General features: G+C 51.4%; 2 protein-coding genes across 2 annotated transcripts in view; one reads left to right on the top strand and one right to left on the bottom strand.

Moving 5' to 3' along the window:
* Nucleotides 1-1,815: 1,815 nt before the first annotated feature.
* On the top strand, nucleotides 1,816-5,333 carry LOC104048843 (protein Wnt-4-like). The gene is made up of 5 exons (XM_064442456.1): nucleotides 1,816-1,880; nucleotides 2,224-2,462; nucleotides 3,350-3,481; nucleotides 3,647-3,789; nucleotides 4,812-5,333. The coding sequence occupies exons 1-5, from the start codon at nucleotides 1,816-1,818 to the stop codon at nucleotides 5,277-5,279; spliced, it is 1,047 nt and encodes a 348-aa protein (XP_064298526.1). The 3' UTR covers nucleotides 5,280-5,333.
* Nucleotides 5,334-6,028: 695 nt separating this feature from the next.
* Nucleotides 6,029-20,305, bottom strand: part of ACRBP (acrosin binding protein) — a 14,984-nt gene continuing 707 nt past the window's right edge. Inside the window, exons 2-10 of the mRNA XM_064464440.1 lie at nucleotides 19,769-19,981; nucleotides 16,238-16,332; nucleotides 16,010-16,118; nucleotides 15,459-15,870; nucleotides 7,810-7,942; nucleotides 7,410-7,589; nucleotides 7,139-7,306; nucleotides 6,980-7,066; nucleotides 6,029-6,094 (exon numbers count right to left, since the gene is read on the bottom strand). Of these exons, the coding sequence (XP_064320510.1) occupies nucleotides 6,029-6,094; nucleotides 6,980-7,066; nucleotides 7,139-7,306; nucleotides 7,410-7,589; nucleotides 7,810-7,942; nucleotides 15,459-15,870; nucleotides 16,010-16,118; nucleotides 16,238-16,332; nucleotides 19,769-19,981 (1,463 nt within the window). The remainder of the gene's footprint in view (nucleotides 6,095-6,979; nucleotides 7,067-7,138; nucleotides 7,307-7,409; nucleotides 7,590-7,809; nucleotides 7,943-15,458; nucleotides 15,871-16,009; nucleotides 16,119-16,237; nucleotides 16,333-19,768; nucleotides 19,982-20,305) is intronic.

Here is a 20,305-nt window from a genome sequence, read left to right as displayed (position 1 = left end):
TCCTGTCAAGACACTGGTACCAGTAAAGGTGTGCAGATATACTGGGGAGTGAGTTCTTTCTCCCTTTGCAAAAGGAATCTCTGACACTCTCTGTGGGAACTTTCCCTTCCCATGCAGCCCTCCCCACCCTACCCCCCCTCCCCAGCCCCCCTCCCATGTGCATGCACCTGGCTGAGCCTGGCAGTCCTGGCTTTACTGTGTGTGTTAGAAGAGGAGGACGTGGTGGCACTTAGCCTAGCCTGCGAGCCCACCCTGCCCCACATCATCCCTCACTCAGCCAGGTTCACTCACCTCACCAGGTCTCAGTGCATCAGCCCACAAACTCCATCTCCCCCCCAGGTGGGCTCACACCTTTGCCCCTTGCTGTCTCCTGGAGGCTCAGCTTGTGGGGAAGAGCAGCACAACCCCTGGCATTTCCTCACTGCTGTCTGAGTCGACAGCAGGTAAGACCAGATTACTGGGGTGTGTATCGGAGGCTACACCCTGATGCTGCAGATCCCAACATGCCTGCCACCCCAGAGTGCTGACTCCAGAAAACAGGAGCAAGGACCCAACAGAATGAGGGACAGAGGGAGCTGGGAAGGCAAGGAGAGAGATGGAAAGCATGCTACAACAGAGGGGCTGCTCAGTTTTGAAAGGATGACTGATAAACCCCAGTGCTCTTCAGACCTCTTTGTGCAGGGAAATGTGGAAGAGCATATCAAAGGGGTTAACCTACATGTGGGGCTATAGTGGAAGAACCATAGCAGTGTCAGAGCAGCTGTGTTTCACTTTCTGAATGATTCAGGCAGGAAAAGCAGAAGTCTCTGGGCTGCATGAGGAGTTTCAGCTTCCAGGGTGGTCGAGACAGTTGGCACTTCGCAGGCCTGCTGGAGGAATGGCAGGCTTTTCTCCCAGGACATTTCAGCTCCCTGGTCACAGAACTCACATTTTTCTAGACTCTGAGGGGGTCTGAGGAAAGGGCTACCCACTGAGAAGAGGGGTAGCTACTCCATTATGCCGGCTTAGGAGAAGGGCAAGGACCATCCCTCTTGCCATGGGGAAGAAAATGATAGGGGTGAAGGGAGAGCTGCCAGGGAAAGAGTTAAGAGAGCCAGGGAGCAGCTGGGCTGTGTCTATTTGCCGTAGCTATGTGGACTGCAGGGTAGAAAAAAAGAATCTCCAGCGTGGAGGAGGCAGATGAGGGAGGGTCCTCAAGGACGGCGGCTGAGGATGAAAGAGGCAGCAAGGCTTCCCCTCTCTGCTCCCACGACCTGTCACTGCAAGGAAACTCTCTAGCTCTCCAAAGGGCTTGGTGACACAGCGATGTTAAGCCGGAAGGTCTAGCCACAGCTGCTTGGTGCTGCCAGGTTTTTATTGCGTGGAAGGCTCTGTCTGCTGCTGACTGGGTCTTGGGCTGCTTCCTGCTGGTGAAGTGACTTGACTGCAGAGGAAGACAGACTCTGCTGATGGGATGGCAGAGGCTGGAGGTCTGACACTGATGTGAGCTCCCTCTGACAGATGCCCACCCCAGAGCCCTAGTTCAAGGCTTTCCCACGATGCTGCCCAAGCTGTAGGTAGGGAACAGCACCAGCGTGGATGCCCTTGCAGGGCCAACCTGCCAGATTTCTGCGGGCCATCGTGTCTCCAATGCTGGCAGGCATACCAGGGCAGCCCATGGTCATTACCCAGGGCAGGGGCTACCTGTGCTTTGCAGTGCTGGGCTGGAGCTGCTGTGAGAGCGACTGTCAGGCAGAGGCAGTGGGAGGTCACAGGAGGGGTTTCAGGTGGCGGCTGCTACACCGTGGCTGAAGGTGGAGTTTTGCTGGGGACAGGATGGAGATGGTGTGGCTGTACATGGTGCTGGTCCCCGTGCAGCATGTCCTTGCTGTGACCTGGCTGTAAGTATGCTTTGCACTTCTACTGTGTGGATTGGAAAGTAATCTGGGGAGGTGCTGTCTCCCAAGAAAACAGGCAGATCTGTGAGAAAAGGGTGGAAGAAGGAACCTGGGGCAACCCAAAGGCAGCACATTAGGGGAGGTATCTCTGGGATCATGAAGGGAGAGGGATGGTGAAAGCTGAAGAGGTGCAGACCAGGAATGTCCAGCTCAACACAGACAAGAGGCAGCAATTCCCTCCCCTGCCCCATTTCTTCTCTAAAATAAGGCTACAGAGGACTAGTCCCCTGCAGACATGGCCCTGGCTCTAGCCCATCTGCAAATGAATCTCTCCCCTGCCTCACAGGTACCTGGCCAAGCAGCCTTCTCTGCGGGAAGTCCTCCAGGACCCCGGTGGCTGTGAGGGCCTGATGGGGCTGGTAGAAGAGCAGGTCCAAGTTTGCCAGCGGCAGGTGGAAGCCATGGATGCTGTGAAGCGAGGTGCAGAGCTGGCTGTTGAGGAGTGCCAGCACCAGTTCCACTCTCGCCGGTGGAACTGCTCCACCCTGCAGGGGCTGCAGGTCTTCGGCAAAGTCACTATCCAAGGTCAGCAAGGGGGAGGTGGCACAGGCATAGCTGGCATGGGGTCGCTTCAGTATGCCCACGGGGTCCCCTTAACACATCAGCCTTTCCTGAGCTAGTGTGCAAGTGTCACCCTGGGCCCAACCCCAGAGTGCCCAGTTCCTTCCTCCACATGTAACACAGATGTCAACAGAGAGCAAACTGAACCAAAATGCATGTGCTGTTACAAATATTAATATTCTGGCTAAACTTTTTCCTCATTCAGCCAGACTTGGCTTTTCAGTCCCATGTAGACCATTCTGCTGGGTACCAGCTCTGCAGACGGTAGATCTTCTCCCCGATGCTGACACCAGCCCAGACCTTTGGAGTAGCAGCTCAAATCGATCCTTTCTGTTGAAGCTGCATTCCCTTTTTATTGTAGGGCAGGGAAAAAGGATCTGCCTATGCCCCCCAAACAGCATATAACAAATTTTGCATGCATTTGCATGGGAAGCGCCATAGAGGGAACTATGATCAGGCTCCCTCTGGCTTCTAGAGACAAGTTGGCAGGCTCCTCCCTGACAGACCCCTCTGAATGGGAGGCTCAGTGACTGGTGTCCCCTACCATTGCTACCCTTTCACTTCCTTTGGGGGCTGCTGACTTCTCTCCCTCAGTGGGACACCCAGCCCAGGAATTTAGGGTACCAAGGTGAGGGCACTGAGCCAGAAGGACCCCACAGAGCCATGCCCTTTACTGGCTCCAGGCCTCAGGAACAGCAGCACTGGTTGAATATCCTGATAGTGATTTCTCCCAAGAAGTCTTCATCTGAATGCATCCTTCCTACATGCAGCCGCAGCCTCTTCCCCACCCTCATGTCCCGTCAGTGCCTCCCCACCCCGACAGACTGGTGCCATTTCTCTCCCCACTGCAGGCACACGGGAGTCTGCTTTCATCCATGCCATCTCTGCTGCTGGTGTTGCCTTTGCTGTGACTCGTGCCTGCAGCCGTGGGGAGCTGGAGAAGTGCGGCTGTGACAGCAAGATCCGAGGAGTCAGCCCCAAAGGTGAAGGAGAAGGCCAGTGCCAGGGAGGTGGTGGCAGAGAAGAAGATCCATGGGGGAGGCCCTCGCCAGGGGAGGAGACACCTGCCTTCTCCACAGCCCTCAGCCCTTTGGAAGCTACTCCCAGGGCTTCTCTTTCTTCTTCTTATGGCTGCTTTCCCTCTGCAGGTTTCCAATGGTCAGGCTGCTCTGATAACCTGTCTTACGGGATTGCCTTTTCTCAAGCCTTCGTAGACAAGCCCGAGAGGAGACGTGGCATCTCCTCCAGCCGAGCGCTCATGAACCTTCACAACAATGAGGCTGGGAGGAAGGTAAGGGCAGAACCAAGGGCTGGGAAGCAAGCCCAGCTTCAGGGGCTTCTTCCTGGCTAGGTGGGGCTCAGTCCAGCCTCCTCACCCTGAGGAGCAGTTCAAGGAGCCATGAGTTCCCAGAGGGTGTCTGTGTCCTGGTGCCTTTCCTCAGCCTAGCACTGCACTGCTCACACTGAGCTGGTTTCTTGCCTGCACAGAGAGGGGTCCCAGACTCCCCTACCTGCCTCTGTGCAGAGTTCTTTTCCTCAGTAAGCCCAGCTGTGATTTACCCTGGCCTCTTCTGCAAAGGAAATTAATTTCCCCACTCTGCTATGAACAGCTTCCCTGCTCCTCCAGTCCCTCCTGAGCAAAGACTCCATCCTCTGTAGGGGCTGCTGTCAGATCTGGTCTCTTGAGCATCCTCTGGCTCTGGGCAGATCTGTTCCCCTCCCCACAGCCCCATGGTCCCTGTCTCTTCCCCTGCCTCAGGGATTTCACTTACAGACCCAAGCCAGCCTGCTTCCTACAGAGTGGGTCCCCCTCTGTTTCATATTGGCTTGGCTTAAAAAGGACTTTTTTGCTCCCTTCCCTTCCCTTCCCTTCCCTTCCCTTCCCTTCCCTTCCCTTCCCTTCCCTTCCCTTCCCTTCCCTTCCCTTCCCTTCCCTTCCCTTCCCTTCCCTTCCCTTCCCTTCCCTTCCCTTCCCTTCCCTTCCCTTCCCTTCCCTTCCCTTCCCTTCCCTTCCCTTCCCTTCCCTTCCCTTCCCTTCCCTTCCCTTCCCTTCCCTTCCCTTCCCTGCCCTGCCCTGCCCTGCCCTGCCCTGCCCTGCCCTGCCCTGCCCTTCCCTTCCCTTCCCTGCCCTTCCCTTCCCTGCCTTTCCCTGCCCTGCCCTGCCCTGCCCTGCCCTTCCTTGCCCTGCCCTATCCTGCCCTCCAGACCCATGGGAGGTGTGCTGGGGAACAGTGGCTGCTGGGGGGCCACAGATATGGGAGGTGTAGGGCAGGCTTTCCTGGGTCTGGCTGGCAGCTGCCTCCCACTCCCCAGGCTCTCCTGACCCACATGAAGGTGGAGTGCAAGTGCCATGGTGTGTCGGGCTCCTGTGAGGTACGCACATGCTGGAAGGTCATGCCCCCCTTTCGCAAGGTGGGCAATGTCCTCAAGGAAAAGTTTGAGGGGGCGACAGAGGTTCACCCCAAGCGGGTTGGTTCCCGCAAGCTCCTAGTGCCCAAGAGCTCTCGCTTCAAGCCTTACACGGCTCATGACCTGGTCTACCTGTTGGCCAGCCCAGACTTCTGCAACTGGGATGCCCGGAGTGGGGTCTTTGGCACCTCTGGCCGTCAGTGCAACCGGACATCCCCAGCCATGGATGGCTGTGAGCTCCTGTGCTGCGGCAGGGGCTTCAAGACAGCCCAGGCAGAGGTGGTGGAGTGGTGCAGCTGCAAGTTTCGCTGGTGCTGCTCCGTCAAGTGCAAGCAGTGCCGGAACCTGGTGGAGGTGCACAGCTGCCGCTGAGGGAGAGCACGCCGGGGTGGCAGGAGGCTGCCAAGGGACTGCAAGGAAGCCAGGGAGAGGACAGCCTCGGGAGAGACATGGGGAAGCAGGGGAAGGTGTGGGGGAGATACACAGCCTCAGAGAGAGCAGAGATGTGGGGTTTTGCTTCCCTGCCAGAGAGCAGCTCCTGCTTCCATGGGTCCCACCAGCTCCTGTGTGATCCCCACCCAGCACCCTCTCACCGGCCTCATTGGGCTTTTTTGTGGTTTGAATTATTTTTCTGGACAGAGGGTTGGAGGACACAGGCCAAATAAACCCTTAAACTTCAGAAATAAACCAGCTGCAATGGAAAGCAGTGTGTCGGCTCCTTACTCACATGCAGCATTTGGGACCTCTAGGGTACCTGACTCTGCTCCCTCCCATGGGCTGGGAGGGGATGAGGCCACACTGGAGTCCTTGTGCTCAGTGGCCACACAGGCTGCAGCGAGTGAGAAACAGCAAGGAGTGGAGCAGGGGGGAGCAGGGACCCACCTTGGCTGTGAGAGGGGTCACTGAGGGGTGTAATAGAGAGGTGGCAGCAGAAAGAAGGGAGCAAATTAGGTTTGCAGCGCAAATGGGTTCTTTATACAACAAGACTCATCCTTCTGAGAACTACACTGGTATAGGCCTGCAGGGGGAGGGAGGCAAAAGGTGGCTGGGGACTTCAGACAAGGACACTTGGGCCAGTGGCTCTAAATCCAGGTTCCCAGGGCTGATGCCTTCTCTGATGCTCAGCTGCTCGTTTGGCTGGAGAAAATGTTTTCAGGAGGAGTTCCAGCAGACACCACAGTGAAATGCTGTTGAGTGAGGCTCCCCTCCTGGTGTGCCACTGCTGATGGTGCAGACCAGGTGCTCAGAGGGGGAGATCTGGCCATGATGAACTGGCTGGCCAGCAAGGGGTCTGGGAAGAGCTGCCCAAGTCTATCCAGGCTCTCTGCCCCACCACAGCACCAGAGAGCCTGCTCTGGAGCCCTGCGCTTCCCAGGCATTCCCCCGCTACCATGCCTCACCCCTTGGTGAGGCTAAGGAACCTCTGGTGCCACAGCTGCACCTCCTCTTCTCCCTCCTTCTCACTCAACACCCGGTATGTCTCGTTTCTGTGGCAACTGCGGTGAGACACCTGCAAGGAAAGCCTGATAGGTATCATAGGCCTGATACCACTGCCCATCATTCCCCCAGGGAAAGAGGACCCCCAGGATGGATGGCATCTGGAGGCTGCGATGATGGGCAGACCAGAGGGAAGAGGGGAGAACCAGCTGGGAAGCAGGAGAGAGAGGATGATAGCCGGACGTGTGTTTCCTAAGATGCAGGCTACTCCCCTGTCCTGCTCTGGTGTTTCTGGTTTTTGTTACCACCTAGGAAGCACACAGTAGATGGTGGAGACCCTCCCCTGCAGGTATATACAGGGATGCCTCAACAGGTAGGAGGCTCCCCACAGCTCCTCTCTCTCAACATTAGTGACTGTCTCCACTACCACCTCTTACAGCATCTGTGCAAATCCTGCTGCCTCATTTACCTGCCAGCCATGCTTGGGTCACTATTTTCACCCCCCAAACACACCCAAGAGTGTCCTACTGGAGGGACAAGGAGTAGGCCACTGAGTCCTGCAGGGACTTGGGGCTGGCTGTGGAGGGACCAGCCATGGAGGAGAAGGCTGTGTAAAGGGCAGTGCTGCTTCTTACCTTCTGGTTGTAGAGGCTCTGCAGCAGACACTGGTGGCTCTTGAACGCACAGTAGCTGGGGTGCTGAACTCCACCTGAGTCACAGACCTGGGGAGATGGGAATGAAGGCCAGAGAAAGAAGAGGAGAAGGAGGGATGGGAGCACTCACTGGGCACCCACCTTGCTCGGGGCATCTCTGTCTTGGAAGGTGGTGTACTCTGCCTTCAGCCAGAGGGCCACACGAGGATCCTCACAGCCATGGATGGCCATCTGACTGCACCAATACTCCGCCCTCAGCCCTCTGAAAACCTCCATGCCATAGTACTCCGAGGTCTCTGAGGAGCTGGTCTGCAAAGGGGTGGGATAAAGAGAGCCATGATTCTTCCCCTTCCCCACCACCCAGTTCAGGCCTCTCCTCAGAGGCCAGCTGGAGATTCAACACACTTTGTACCTTGTTGCCTGTGGCCTGGTACTGGGCTGAGATCTGAGGGTTGATGTAGGTGGTAAAGCTGCCTATCTTGCACTGAACACGGTTCAGGTTTTTGATGTTCTGACACTGCTCCCTCTTCAGTGAGCAGAAAGCACAGTTAGGGCACAGGTCCATGTGATGCCGCCCGAGGCTGTCACACACCTAGGGTGGATACATTGGAGGGGTTGCAGGGAAAAAGGAAACTGAGGGGCTGCCATATCCCTGGCTTGGAGTTTGCCTCCCTAGTCACACAGGTCAGCTTCTCCAGGGAGGTGGCACCTGAAAGGACAGTGCTGACAAGCTCTGGCTGCTGGAGCATTGTGGTCAGCACTGCAGAGCCCTGCACACAGTGGGGACCAAAGGTGGATATCAGCATCTTTACCAAATCTCCGAACCCAAGGACTCTTTCTTCCATCTCCTTCCAGGCCTGGGTGACCACTGAAGAGACACAGTTTCCCTCCAGCATTGCATAGCACAGGATAATCACTGCCTCGTCCTGCTTCAGGGCTAAAAGGCTGACAGAGAAAGGGATGGAGAAAGTTAAGCCTTGTCTCTTGTCACAAGCTGAAGAGACAGATCTTTAGTTAAAAACTGAAATGGGGGAAAACAACCCCCAATGTGAGAGGGGCTGGATGAGGAGCACAGCTGGAAAAACTCTCCCAGCGGCCCTGCAGCAGCTGCTGCCTAGTTTTGTCCATCTGAGTGCACAGCAGGGAGGTGTTTGTTAGAGGTCTGCTGAGTGTTGAGCATGTGCCATTTGGGTCTGGACTATATAACTTACTAAGCCTCCCTCCTGCTTGAGCCAATGCATTTGACAGAAAGGGGAAAAAACTGGTAACAATGATTGGACTGTTCATCCAAACTAACATGGGAAGCTAAAGGTATAAAATTTAAGGACAGTGGGACAAAGACAATAAGAATATCTTACATCTCTTAGGAACAGAAGAAATTGTACACACAATACAGAACTATTATTAGGCAGGGATGGTATGAATTCTCAGCAATGATGCAGAAGAGGTAAAAATTCTCATGAAATATTTGTCTTCTGAGTCTGGAAACAGAATCGATAAATAAACAAAATGATCTGGCAGAAAGTAAGAAAAGATAAGAGCAGCAATTGCTTATGTTACAATGCACTTAAAATTCATGCATGGGCTAACCTGTATGAAGAATTTTTTCTAAGAATATCTGAAACTTCTTGGAGACCTTCCAATTAGCCTTAAAAAAATAAAAAAAAAGAGGTGGAGAACCTGGAGAAAGGTCATGAAGATGAAATTTCCTAAGGCCTGGAAAACTTTCACCTGGAGCAAGAAATGGAAAAATCTATACTTAGCTGAGCAAAGGCACTAGTGGGTGGCCACTCAGTCAGTCTGTACATTTACCAAGATGAGGACCAGCTGGAAGGCTGTCTTCATCAACAAACAGAAGAGTAATGATTTTTGGTGACTGGAATTTGGGGTGAGATCCATTCAAACCAGAAATTAGCTGCATGTTCCTGATACAAAGGTTATTTAGCACAGGAGCAGCTGATGGGGTGGTTTCTCCACAGCTTGGAAACTTCAAAAAGATATCCCAAACTTCTCTTAACAGAAGGGTCTATAGCTCAGCCACATGATATGGTTTTTCCTTCAGGGCTCACTAGGCATGGCTCCACGTCCTGTGCTGAGCAGGAAGGCCAGGGTGAGTGATCAGAGCAATTGCCAGGCCTGAAGGCTAAAAGAGATCAATCTTGCCACCGTTAAGCTCTTGCAATTACATGGTGTGTGAACAAATCAAGCTGTAAGGAGTGACTGGTGTTCACAGATCCATGGAAATGTGAGAGGCATACACCATATGCACAGAACATGCTTGGCATTTGCACTGGGTTTTGGTGTGCACTCATGTAGGAGAATGTGGGTGAGCATTAGGGCTACTAATAGGAAGAAGTTTTGTGCACCTCCTTAATAGATCCCTGGGCCTCACCATACACCATGGATGAAGGAGCTTGCAGTATGTGCTCTGCACTTGCAGCGGGTCAGAAACAAGCAGTCCTGTACCCAAACAGTTCACACTAACCAGCAGCAAATGAGCATGTCAGGATCTCTGAAGGTATCTCTCTCACTTAGATACTACAAGAGAACCTGGAAAATTTTAGTCACAGAAAATATAATGAGTGTTAGATTTTTTTAAAAAGATGTTACAGTCAAAATTGTTTTATCACAGTGCAGCAGATGATGCTCTAGCCTGCATCGAGGCAAGTGAAGGTGTTCCTTCAGCACACTGTCCTGTACTGTGGTGTGGACAAGCTGCAAATTGTATTCTGTGGATACAGACGTGAAAAATTTACGGTGGTGCCACCCCACAGCACATAAATGACATCCACTGGAAAGTTGAGTGCGGCTGAAAACTGGAGATCTACATATTGCAAACCTGTGCATCACTTACTGTGATGCACCACAGTGTGACCAACCTGGTCAGAGGCTTGTGCAGAGAGGGCCAGAGGTCAGAGAGGACAAAAGAGTGAAACTGAGGACAGCAGTGACAGATACCAACTCTTTCATCTAAAGCTGGAAAGAAGTAAAATGTAGCAGTAAAAAAGAGAAACAAAGCCCACCTATCCTGCAGAGAGTATTTCCAGAACCTGTAATATCCCCTTTGTCCACTCTTCCATCCCATGGCTCTGTATGATCCTTTTTATTTTGCGCAGTTTGTTTCCTCTGTAAACATTCAGACCATTTAGCATACCAAGAAGAACATGAAATTTTAAATTTAGAGCAAAGTCTGTGCTCATCCTACTTGAAAATCTTGTCTAAGGTTGTTCAGTTCAACCCTCTCAGCATTTTTCTGTGACTGGGAGCTGGATGTCACTGGTAGAAGAACCAGTGACAGCCCCCAAGGCACACCTAGCATTTCTTTTCTAGAAAGGATTGCTCTTTATGCAGGAATTACCCAATACTGACAATTTATCTCTTAAGCAGTTGTAGCCCAGGTTAACAAGTGTTTGGTCTACTTTGCTGATAAATCTGTGGCAGTCGAAGGGAGTCCCTTCCACCACTCAGATGCTTGACTGCTTAGGATCTTCGCCTTCAAGATTTGGTAAACTGGCTGGGTCATCTTGATGGAACTCACAAATTTCAATTAATGACCCTGATATTATTCCTCAAACTTATTTTAAATAATTTATCCACAAATATGTCATTATTGGCTATTGTTCCACCACTTGCTTGTTATTCCAGTGGCACATTGTGATTTGATTGCTTCTTTGTCACACCAGGATGATCAAGCCATTAAAGGGAGAGGCACATTAACAGTCATTAAAAATGATATGAATAGCTCTGGTGTTTTCACCACTGAGGTAGAAAAAGAAGAAAACTGTCCAGCTTGCTGTACTTTTTTAAAAATAGCCAATAAATAACAACCTAAGGCTTAGAAAGCAACTGCTAATAAATGGGTTTAACAGTCTTTGCTTTCTCTAACACATGTAAGTGCAGCCTGAACAAGATGCAAATAGATGATTACAGGCAAAGGGGCAGTAAAAGGGAACTCGGCACCAGTCTTTTCTAAAAAGAGTGCTTCCATAAGTAGCTCATAAGTTGCGATAAAACATCTGCTGAGTGCTGATGACCTACTTGTTCAGAACAGACGCAAAGTCAGACGTGGGTAGGAGCCCCTGCTGCACGGCAAACTTTAGATTTATAGACCGTGTTCGATATGATTAGCTCATGCAGATCAGAAAGCCTTGCGGTCCTTATGCACCTTTCTGTTGGCCATGTATGCAGATGCACATGAACTGTGTCCATAACTTCTGCTCACCCACCCAGGAAACTGAATAGTGCCGTCAGCCTGAGGCTGCCAGAAAATTCTGTTGCTCTCTTGTCACATCTATTTCCTCCTCTATCTCTGTTCTCCATCTCTGCTGCAAGGTTTTCTGGCCTCATGGTTGCAAAATTATGATTTGGTTTACCACTTCTGGATGAGTGAGACATACCTCCACCATCCCCAAGTGAAAGTTAGTCCCTGAAAGCAGCTGAGAAGTGTCACCAGACCCAGCTCCTCCCTTGCTTACAGGCACCTGCAATCCACAATGCCATGGTGCTAGGTGCACCTGGGGGTTGTCCCTCGTTCCTCTCCCAGTGATTCCCAGCACTCTGGCACTGCTCTTTGGCAGCCACTCTCCCACTGCTGCTGCCTTATGGCAGCACTGAGGCTTTGTGTCCCATCACAGAGGCACCACAGACAAATGATACAGACCTGGTACAGCACTGTTGCTGCCCCCCTGCACTCATTGACACACTGCTGAGCTGTTTGTGGATGTGCAGAAGTTTCCCCATGCATCAGGGAAACTGATAGGTCTGTCTACAGTGATTTCCTAATGCAAATCCCTCCCCAGCTTATTACCTCTGCATGTTAATGTCCTAACTGCTGCCCTGGAAAAAAAATGAACAGGTACTGGGAGGCAAAGTTTCAAAGGAAATATGAAAAATATAATTAAGAAGAATCTGTGGGCCAAGAGCAGTGAATGCTCAAAGGCAAAAGGAGAAAACTTCAGATAAAAACCTATCTTACTTTAGCATCTCAAGACACAGAGCAGCACACACAGAGCCTACTTCAGTGGTATTGCTGAAGAGGGCTGGTTAACAACATCCATTTCTCCCACAATGTAATGGCAAAGATTTGCAACATTAACCTTCAGCTGCTGAACCTCCCTGATATTGGCTGGCTGTGTGAGGTGGAGTGAATACCTGAGGGAAGCAGAAAAGAAGGAGCAAATAGCATCTTTCCAGCACTTTGTAACTTCTGATTTAGGTGTGTTGCTGCAGGAAACTAAAACCACCAAGGAAAATGCTTCAGCTTCAGAAAGAACAAGAGATCTTGGCCTGCATGCCAAGAAGGCAGGCAGGCTGACTAGGTACCTGGCAGACCAAGCCCAGCAGGTAACCCGACACAGGAACCAGTGGGAGAACAGGAACATAACAGCTGCCCAAGGATCAGGGGTGTGTGTGTCAAAGTGTGGGGAAATTTATATTTTGTAAATACATGTCTCCTGCTGACCCACACAATATTGCAGTCTCTTACCTCTTCCCACCTGGGACACTGACAGCCCCCTGCTCTGAGATTCTCAAAAGCCTGGGAGCACTTGAACATCTGGCCTGGTGGCAAGAAGACGACCTACCTTGTCACAACTCCCCTTTCACAGCTAGCCATGCACAGTAGCAATTTGGAGACACTCAATTGTGCCCTGGCTTTACTGAACAAACAAAAGATGCCTCTACATCATCCCCAAGTGACAGGTAGTTCCTCAGAACTGAACGCTGAGAAGTGTCAGGGGAATGGGTCCCATCCCGCACCACCAGACCCAGGGTAGAAAAAAAAAAGTAATTTTTAACAGGTGATGATAATTAGAAGAGAGTGCTTTTCTGGGGACTGTAGTTGTAATGACGGGTCTTGTCTTAAAATGGAAGCCCCTGGGGATGAAGTATGTAAACACAGCAAGGACTATTTGGAGGAGTAAAGCAGGAGTAGGAGGGTGCAGCCACCAGGAGGGCTCGGCTCAGCCTTGCTGGGGAAGCTGGGCTCATGCAAACCATGAGCATCTGCGTGCAGATACCAACAGGACAGGGTCTGTATCCAGGACAGCCGTGATGCTGGAAGGGGTGTCAGGGTTGTAGCAGACAAACAACGCAACAGCTTCCCACTGCCCTGGGCAAAAGGGCAAACACAATTCTTGTGTGCAAACAGAAGTGCAGGGAAGGGAAGGGAGGCTGACCTCCTTCTGCATACCCAAACACCGAAACCCATCGCTGAATGGTGCATGCAGTGCTGGAGTGTGTGGATGTTTTAAAGGGACACTGAAAATTGCTACAGAAAATGAGTTGTGCAGGTTTTATAAGATGACAGCTATGGAGTTCTGTTCAGCTTACTGCAAGACTGAGTCATAGCATATAGGTAACTCCAAGGAGATAAAATACTAGGAAATAAATAGTCAAGGGGGGCAGAAAGCACAATAAGGACTAAAAATTGAAAATAAATGCAATGACATGCTTTTTCCCCCTGTAATGATTCACTGCTAGCAGAAACACAGCAAAAGTATGCTGCCAATTCTTCTTGTTATTTTGCTACTGTCATCATGTTTCTCTCTAAAGGTCACAGCTACCTTCGTCATGTACCATGAAAGCTGGTAGAACTACCAGAGCAGCTGCCACAAGTGGGGTGAGCAAGAAGGGATGGCTATCCCACTGGACATAAGACCCTGGGGAAGACTTGCAGCCCTGGGTTCAGTGCCCATCACAACCATGTGCACCTTGTGTTAAACCAGACGCTGAATGGTACCCAGCCAGCACTGCTCCTCTTGCTGGAATGGAAATGCCTCAAAGCATGTTGCCCCTTTTTTAGGTAATGCTTTGAAGTCCCTTTGAGAGGAGGCAGGATGTGGCAAGCAGCAAAGCCAACAGGAGCTTCTCTCTTGCCTTTTTGTTCTCACTTGAGTTTAAGCTTTGCTTAGCATGATTGATGGGGCTCGGCTGCCAGATTACAGACACACAGTCAGCATTAGTGTCTTTGAGAAACTCTGCAGCAGAATAGCGAGTGTCATCTGCAATCACACCAGTCCCTCAATAATCCCAATATAACTAAATCAGAGCAAGGCTCAACTTCAGAGGCAGGGAAAATGAACATATCCTCAATGAAAATAATTTTGACTTAGAGTACATAACACCAGAAAAAATTTGCTAGGCAGTAAAAGCCTCCTACAATATTAGGAAGGAGGATGACATAAGTTACAGCCTTCCAAGAGAACATTTACAGCTTTAACAACACAATACAATTCGCTTTTACATGCAGAAGTGGGATCTCTGGCTCAACGGTAGTAGTATGCAGTGCTTTTAGCAAAAACCACAGATGTGCAATAATGCACAAAACCTATGCGCTTACAGGAACTAGCCAGCAACAGAACGAAACCAAAATGACTTCTCTATGAAAACCACACCTAGACAGCATTTTTTTTTCTATTGGCAAGCAAAATAATCTTTGCATCTCAGTCAAAGCAAGTGGTCGTCTGCCACAAAGTACTAAAGGATAAAAAAGTAAATTTGAGTGAAAACATACCATCCTTTTGCAGGTCTTTTCTGTTTGGGCTCACCAGCCCCAGCTGCCTGAGCACAGAGGTGAATGGATCCTGGCAGATCAGCTGGGAATAGCTTGAGATGCTCAACAAGCTCCTAAAGCATCCCTATCCCTGAAGAGCTAAGAGGGGTGCATGAAAGGATTGCAGTAAACTGGACTGTTGCAGGGTCCTGTGCTGAACTGGCATGCAGCTGCTTTCAAAGCCAGAATGGGAACCAGAAAACCACTAGGAAGAGCAATGCACAGATCCAGAGTGAAGAGAGGTGCACACGCTCAAGGAGAAGTAGTGGTCCTGCACAGCCAGGACCAAGGCTGGGTGCTCCCAGCTCTGTGTCCTAGCCTGGGGCTGCTTTTGCCCTACTTGGGTGAGGATGGAGCAGTCCTCAGAGCGCTCCTTGGGTCAGAGTCTTTTAAGAAACGTCTGCTTCATGTTGCATGCAGAGAGGCAATGAGCACAGTGAGGCACATGTTTCCTCCAGTGTTCCAAGGACCTGTGTTCACAAGAAAGCTATTTTTGCAGGTCATCCAGACGCCCAGGAGACATGAGTTGGGAGAAGGGTGAGTGCAGAGGCATTGCACACTGCAGATAGCCACAGTGTAGGGGTACATGTGCATGGGATAAAGCCTAAATGCTTAAGGCCCAGCCTAAATGCACTTTGCTCAGGACACAAGGACAGTAACCTCATCAGGCGCTAGCAGTGCTGGGTCACTCTGCTCACTTCTGTGCTGGAGCAGGGGGTGTCTGTGGGCTCACCAGGTACATTACTGCTCAGTATGGGATGGCTTGCACCAGAAAGTCCGCCTGTGCTCACCAACTGCTCAGGGCAGGTGCATGAGTGCTGTGGGGGTACCAGCCAGCGTGCATGAGGACAGCCCTGCATGGGTAGTGTGTGGTACTCTGCCAGGCAGGGAGATGGGTCTTCCCCTTACCTGCCACGGGGAGCCGTTTCCTGCACCCCCTCCTTGGCACTGCCTGACGTGCTCCCTGGGTCTGACTTGGTGCTGGAGTCTGGAGAAGAGCCCTCAGGGCCTAGGGATGTCTCCAAGGAGAGGGCCAAGTGGATCAGCTGCCAGACGCTGTTCTGCAGGCGTTGCTCCCAGGCTTGCTCTGCCCGGGCAGGGGGTCCCAGCCTGGGACGCGAGGGGGCAGGGGCAGGTGGGGCCAGCAGGGTTGGTGGGAGCACAGGCAGTCCCCTGTCCTGCGGGGGTCTCGGCACCCCTGGCTTGGCCAGGGGGAGCTTCCTTGGCAGCAGTTTCTGACTCGACAGTGCATAGGAGTACTTCAGGAGAGTATCCACATTGGTGTGCAGCAGGGCATCAGCGGGTGACAGAGATGCCTGCCCTGGAGGTGGGGAGAGAGTGGGACGAGGGGCTGAGGGCACCTTTCTGAGGTCAGCCAGAAAGCTGCGGGGGGCAGAAGATTAGCTACATGAGAACAGCAGGCAAGCAGGGGCATCTGGCGCAACTCGCTGCAGTCGTACCTTCTTCCATAGGGGAACTTTCACCCCTTGCCCAGGAGCCTGCAGCATGATGTTGCTCCATTGGGAGGAGAAGGTTTTTTGGAGGAGACAAACTCAGACATGGGATTCGCTGAGTGGAGGAGAGAGGGAGAAAAATGAGTCCCGCTGTGTTATCTTCCCTTCCTCCTCACCTCTTCCACCTCCCAAGTGATACTCCCCCCCGCCTCCGGTCTGTATCCCGCTCCCCACCTTGATGTAGAATTGGTGTTTGAAACAGCGGTACTGGGCAAACTGGCAGAAGGTCTGAAACCACGGAGCCTCTGGGAAGTCAGAGCAGACTGGACCTGGAGAGGCATGAGGGAGAGATGTGGGATGGGGGTAAGCTGCACGTTTAGGCATCTGCCCCCTCGGCCTGGGTGCAACAAGAGATGGGGACCTCTCAGATGGCTGTTTTCAGAGCGGCTTGTTGTTGGAGGGGAAGTCAAAGCTGTCTGCCCCCAAGTGGAGTTCACAGCCTTGTGCTATTACAGCTCCCAATCCCAGGTGCCACATGCACTTTCCCTCCAAACCACTCAGGGTTTCAGTTCATCCTTCTGCCCTTTTTCACATGATCATCTTCCCTTTTACAGAGACCCAAACTTCCTGTTTCCAGGATCTGATGAGGGTTCTGTTACTAGTCCCTGAAGGGTTGTAAAAAAAAAACCCGGCAATTAGTGATGTGATAGGTTAAAAAGATGACCAGACCAGGCCTGGGAACACCAGAGGAAACAACCTCTTCAGAGCAAAATAGTTTGACAGTGATCCCAGCCGTGCAGGCAATGGTAGAAAATCCATAGGACCAAGATGCTCCTGGCAAAGCCTGTGCCTGCACACACGTGCACCATAGTCTTGACCAGCACTGGTGATCCGACTGGCTCAAAAGCTGCAGCTCTTCCTGCAGTGATTGTAGGATAGCTGAGGTCATGCAGGAGAGCCAAAAACCCTGGGAGATTTGGGGGAGGGGGGTAATCTTGTGCTCCCTCTACTCTGTGGGTATATGGCCCAGCTAGCACAGCCAGCCCTTTGTGCAGACCAGATGGGTCAAGTGCTGGCTGAGGCAGAGGAGGTTGCAGTGGAATTGCACTGCTCTCCTGTTAGTTACTCATATACCACCTTTTACACTGTACACACTTCTTCCTTTGTGCTGAGCCCACGGATGCACCAGCAAAAGTAGAATTTCAGGTATCCACCAGGATTCCAGCCCAGAAGAATGCCCACCTTGTAGAGAACAAGCCAGATCCCCTCTTTGTCCTGTGGCAATGCTCTGTGAAATCCCTCCAGGATGTGGAGGACATGGACCTCACCAGTGCAATGGAAGCTGCAGTATTTTACTCCACCACACAGCCACTCCTTGCAAAGGAGCATTGCTGCCATTGGGCAGGGGAGGAAGACCAACCATTTGTTAACCCCAGTGCTAGCCTGGGTTTCCCAGGCCAGGACTGCATCCCCAGTAGCTCATACAGGGCCAGACTTGGAGTATTACAGCTTGCTGTGTCCTGTCATAAACCATTCCTATGATGATACAGAAACTTTCCATTTTGGAGTGAGGGGAGAAGAAAAATATGTTTGCATTCCAGCATCTGGGAAGTGAAGGAAAACTTGACACAGGTAAAGTTTCCTGTGGGCTCTTTTCGCTGGTCTCCTGATTTTCACCATGGTTCAGCTTTCTCATAGCCTGTTGAATGCTGATGGCATGGTCTGATGAGCAGCTTGCCTCCTTTAGCACTGATCCCCATATCCTCTTTTCTCTCAGCTCATGTTCCCTATGGAAATACTTGTCCTTCTTTCAATACTCTGATCTTCCCACCAAGGGGACCCCTTCTCAGCACCAGCTGCTTAGTTTAATTAATATGGCCCTTTGCCTCTTTCCTCTGCTCCTCCTGCCCATGTGCTTGCTGCAAACAGTTACAGCTTCTGCTGGGTGTCAGGAAGCCACTGCCTTGGGCTTTTTGGCCAACCCCACCTGCAGGATCCCCCAGCATGGGCAGGGATGGGGTTGGGGGGGGGCGAAGGCAATTAATTAACAATTGCATTGTCACTAAAAGATGGAACCAGCCAAGCTATTTGCATACACTCATGACAAAACATCCTCCTGACTCTCACCTTCCACAACAAAGAGCAATGAAAGGCTGCGTGAAGGATTCCCTTACTTTAAACACAAGGTAACTGCTTTCCTCAGCACCACACCTGAAGAGGCACAATTAGTGTTCATGAATATTTGCATGTAGACAGCACTGCCATTTGTCTGTGAGGACAGTAAAGACAGAACTTGTGAGGGCACATGCTCTGCCACATCTGCTCAGTCTCTCAGCCTGGCTGCAACATGTGCCAAAATAGCCCCAAAACCGGAAGAAGGGGAACATGGAGGGGAATAAAGTCTGCCAGATGGGTCTGTTGGGCTGAGGGATGGAGGAAAAGAAGGCAAAGAGGGCACCCTGAAAAATTGTCCCATCTTCTGGCATTCCCAGATGCTCCTGCTTTTGGTAGCCAAACCTCTGAAGGCAGCAGCTGTGGGAGAGTGACTGGATATACCAAAGAGCAGTGCCGGGGTGCTGGGCATCACCAGGAGAGCAACCAGAGACAGCCCCTGGGTGCACCTAGCACTATGGCATCGTGGATTGCAGGTGCCTGTAAGTGAGGAAGGAGCCCAGGACCTGTTCCTGGGTCTGGTGATGCAGGGTGGGACCCTTTCCCCTGACACAGCTGCAGAAAAAAGCAAGAAATAGTTGCCCTCAAGCTGCAGTCCAAATAAGCACAGTTGGCTGATCATTCAGTTCATTGACGTTCATAGCTAAATATAAAGGCATATTTTTTTATGAGAAAATTGTTCCTATTTTTTTTCCTCTGAAGAAAAATACAACAGAAGTAGTCCCAAGTTTTTCAGCTGCACAGATATAATTATGCCACTTAAATTCACTGATGCAGGGGTACAGGGAAAGTATGACTGCAGAGACTTAAAGGATGCTGTTGCTATGGCGCTTTCTGAACTGGGATGTTTCTTGGCTCCTGAAATGTTAAACACTTAAAAAAGCAGCTTATCAGCTCAAGATTTCTTAAAGGCCCATGAGAGCCCATGAGCCAAGCTTCTGCATTAAACCCCAGATCATGCTGGAAGGAGCTGGTCATGTTGTAAGATGAACTGTTGGGAAGAGATGATGAGCTTCAGTGAACTTCAGAAAACTGTGGCCAGTTTTTGACCCTGCCATCCCACCAACAAAGATGTGGAGAAACTGAAGAGCTGAGTGACGAGCTGAAGAAGTGGCCGTGGCTTTTAGCCCATGACCCATGAAGAGAAGCTGGGGCAGCTGTGCTTGTTCATCTGGGTGAAGAGGAGATGGGCAGGTTAATGGCAGCCCATAAGGACCCGAAGGAAAGCTACAAGATGACAAAGTCAAACTCTTCTCAGTAGTGCCCCACAATACAAGATGGAAAACACTGCAAATTATGGCTTGGGAGGTTAGGACTTGCTAATAGGAAAAGCTTTTTTCTCCAGGATAGCAGTGCAGCACTGGAAGAGGTGCGCAGAGAGGCCAGAAAACCAAACTCCCTTGCACAAAACCACGGTGATGTAGTGCTGGGACTGTCCTTCTCCAAGCTGAATTTTGAGCTAGAGACCCCAAAACGACCCATCCCACTACCATTCCCATAATCCTGTGGCATTTCAGGGCAGAGAAACAGCTGGCACTGCTCCCATTGGGGTGATGCCTGCCTCTGCCCCTGGAGGTAGGGTGATACCTGTACCTTCAGGGACATGGCCATGATTCTCCTCCTGGTCCAGCTGCAGGATGGTGGGGCTGAGGCAGCCTTGTGCCTGGCGCAGTTGGCAGGAGATGTGTGCCTTCCAGGGTGGCTGCAGGCTGGCAAAGAACAGCTGGTACTCGTGGTCTGACAGGGGGCTGCCTGGAGCAGGAGGCACCGGCAGAGCAACAGAGGACATCAGCAAGGCCAGCAGCCCTGGGGGAGAAGGCAGGCTTTGTTTAACCCTCCTTAACAGGGGCAAGAGGTGGATGGAAATGAAAGAGTGGCCAGCAGGGTGGCCTGCTCCTGTCTGCTGGTGCTGAGTGGGGCACTGGGATGAGCTGGCCTGAGGTCTCCCTCAGGCTTGCAGGGTCCTTGGGGAACCAGAAGCCCTGGGGCAAAAGGGGGAAAAAGAATTAAAAAGAAGGAAGAAAAGGGAAAAAAAATACAAACTCTTAAAAGGGAGAGGAAAGGGAGAGAAAAAGGGAGAGGAAAGGGAGAGGAGAGGAGAGGAAAGGGAGAGGAGAGGAAAGGGAGAGG

The sequence above is a fragment of the Phalacrocorax carbo genome, chromosome 1, assembly GCF_963921805.1.
Source record: "Phalacrocorax carbo chromosome 1, bPhaCar2.1, whole genome shotgun sequence".
Classification (NCBI taxonomy): domain Eukaryota; kingdom Metazoa; phylum Chordata; class Aves; order Suliformes; family Phalacrocoracidae; genus Phalacrocorax; species Phalacrocorax carbo.
Note: the sequence above shows the minus strand (reverse complement) of the source record. Positions and strands in the feature narration are given on the sequence as shown.

Excerpts from the sequence above, each read along its gene's own strand:
- LOC104048843 (XM_064442456.1), top strand. The coding sequence starts at position 1,816 with ATGGAGATGGTGTGGCTGTACATGGTGCTGGTCCCCGTGCAGCATGTC. Across the intron at positions 1,881-2,223 it reads GTCCTTGCTGTGACCTGGCT|GTACCTGGCCAAGCAGCCTT; the intron begins GTAAGTATGCTT and ends CCTGCCTCACAG. Across the intron at positions 3,790-4,811 it reads ACAATGAGGCTGGGAGGAAG|GCTCTCCTGACCCACATGAA; the intron begins GTAAGGGCAGAA and ends CCCACTCCCCAG.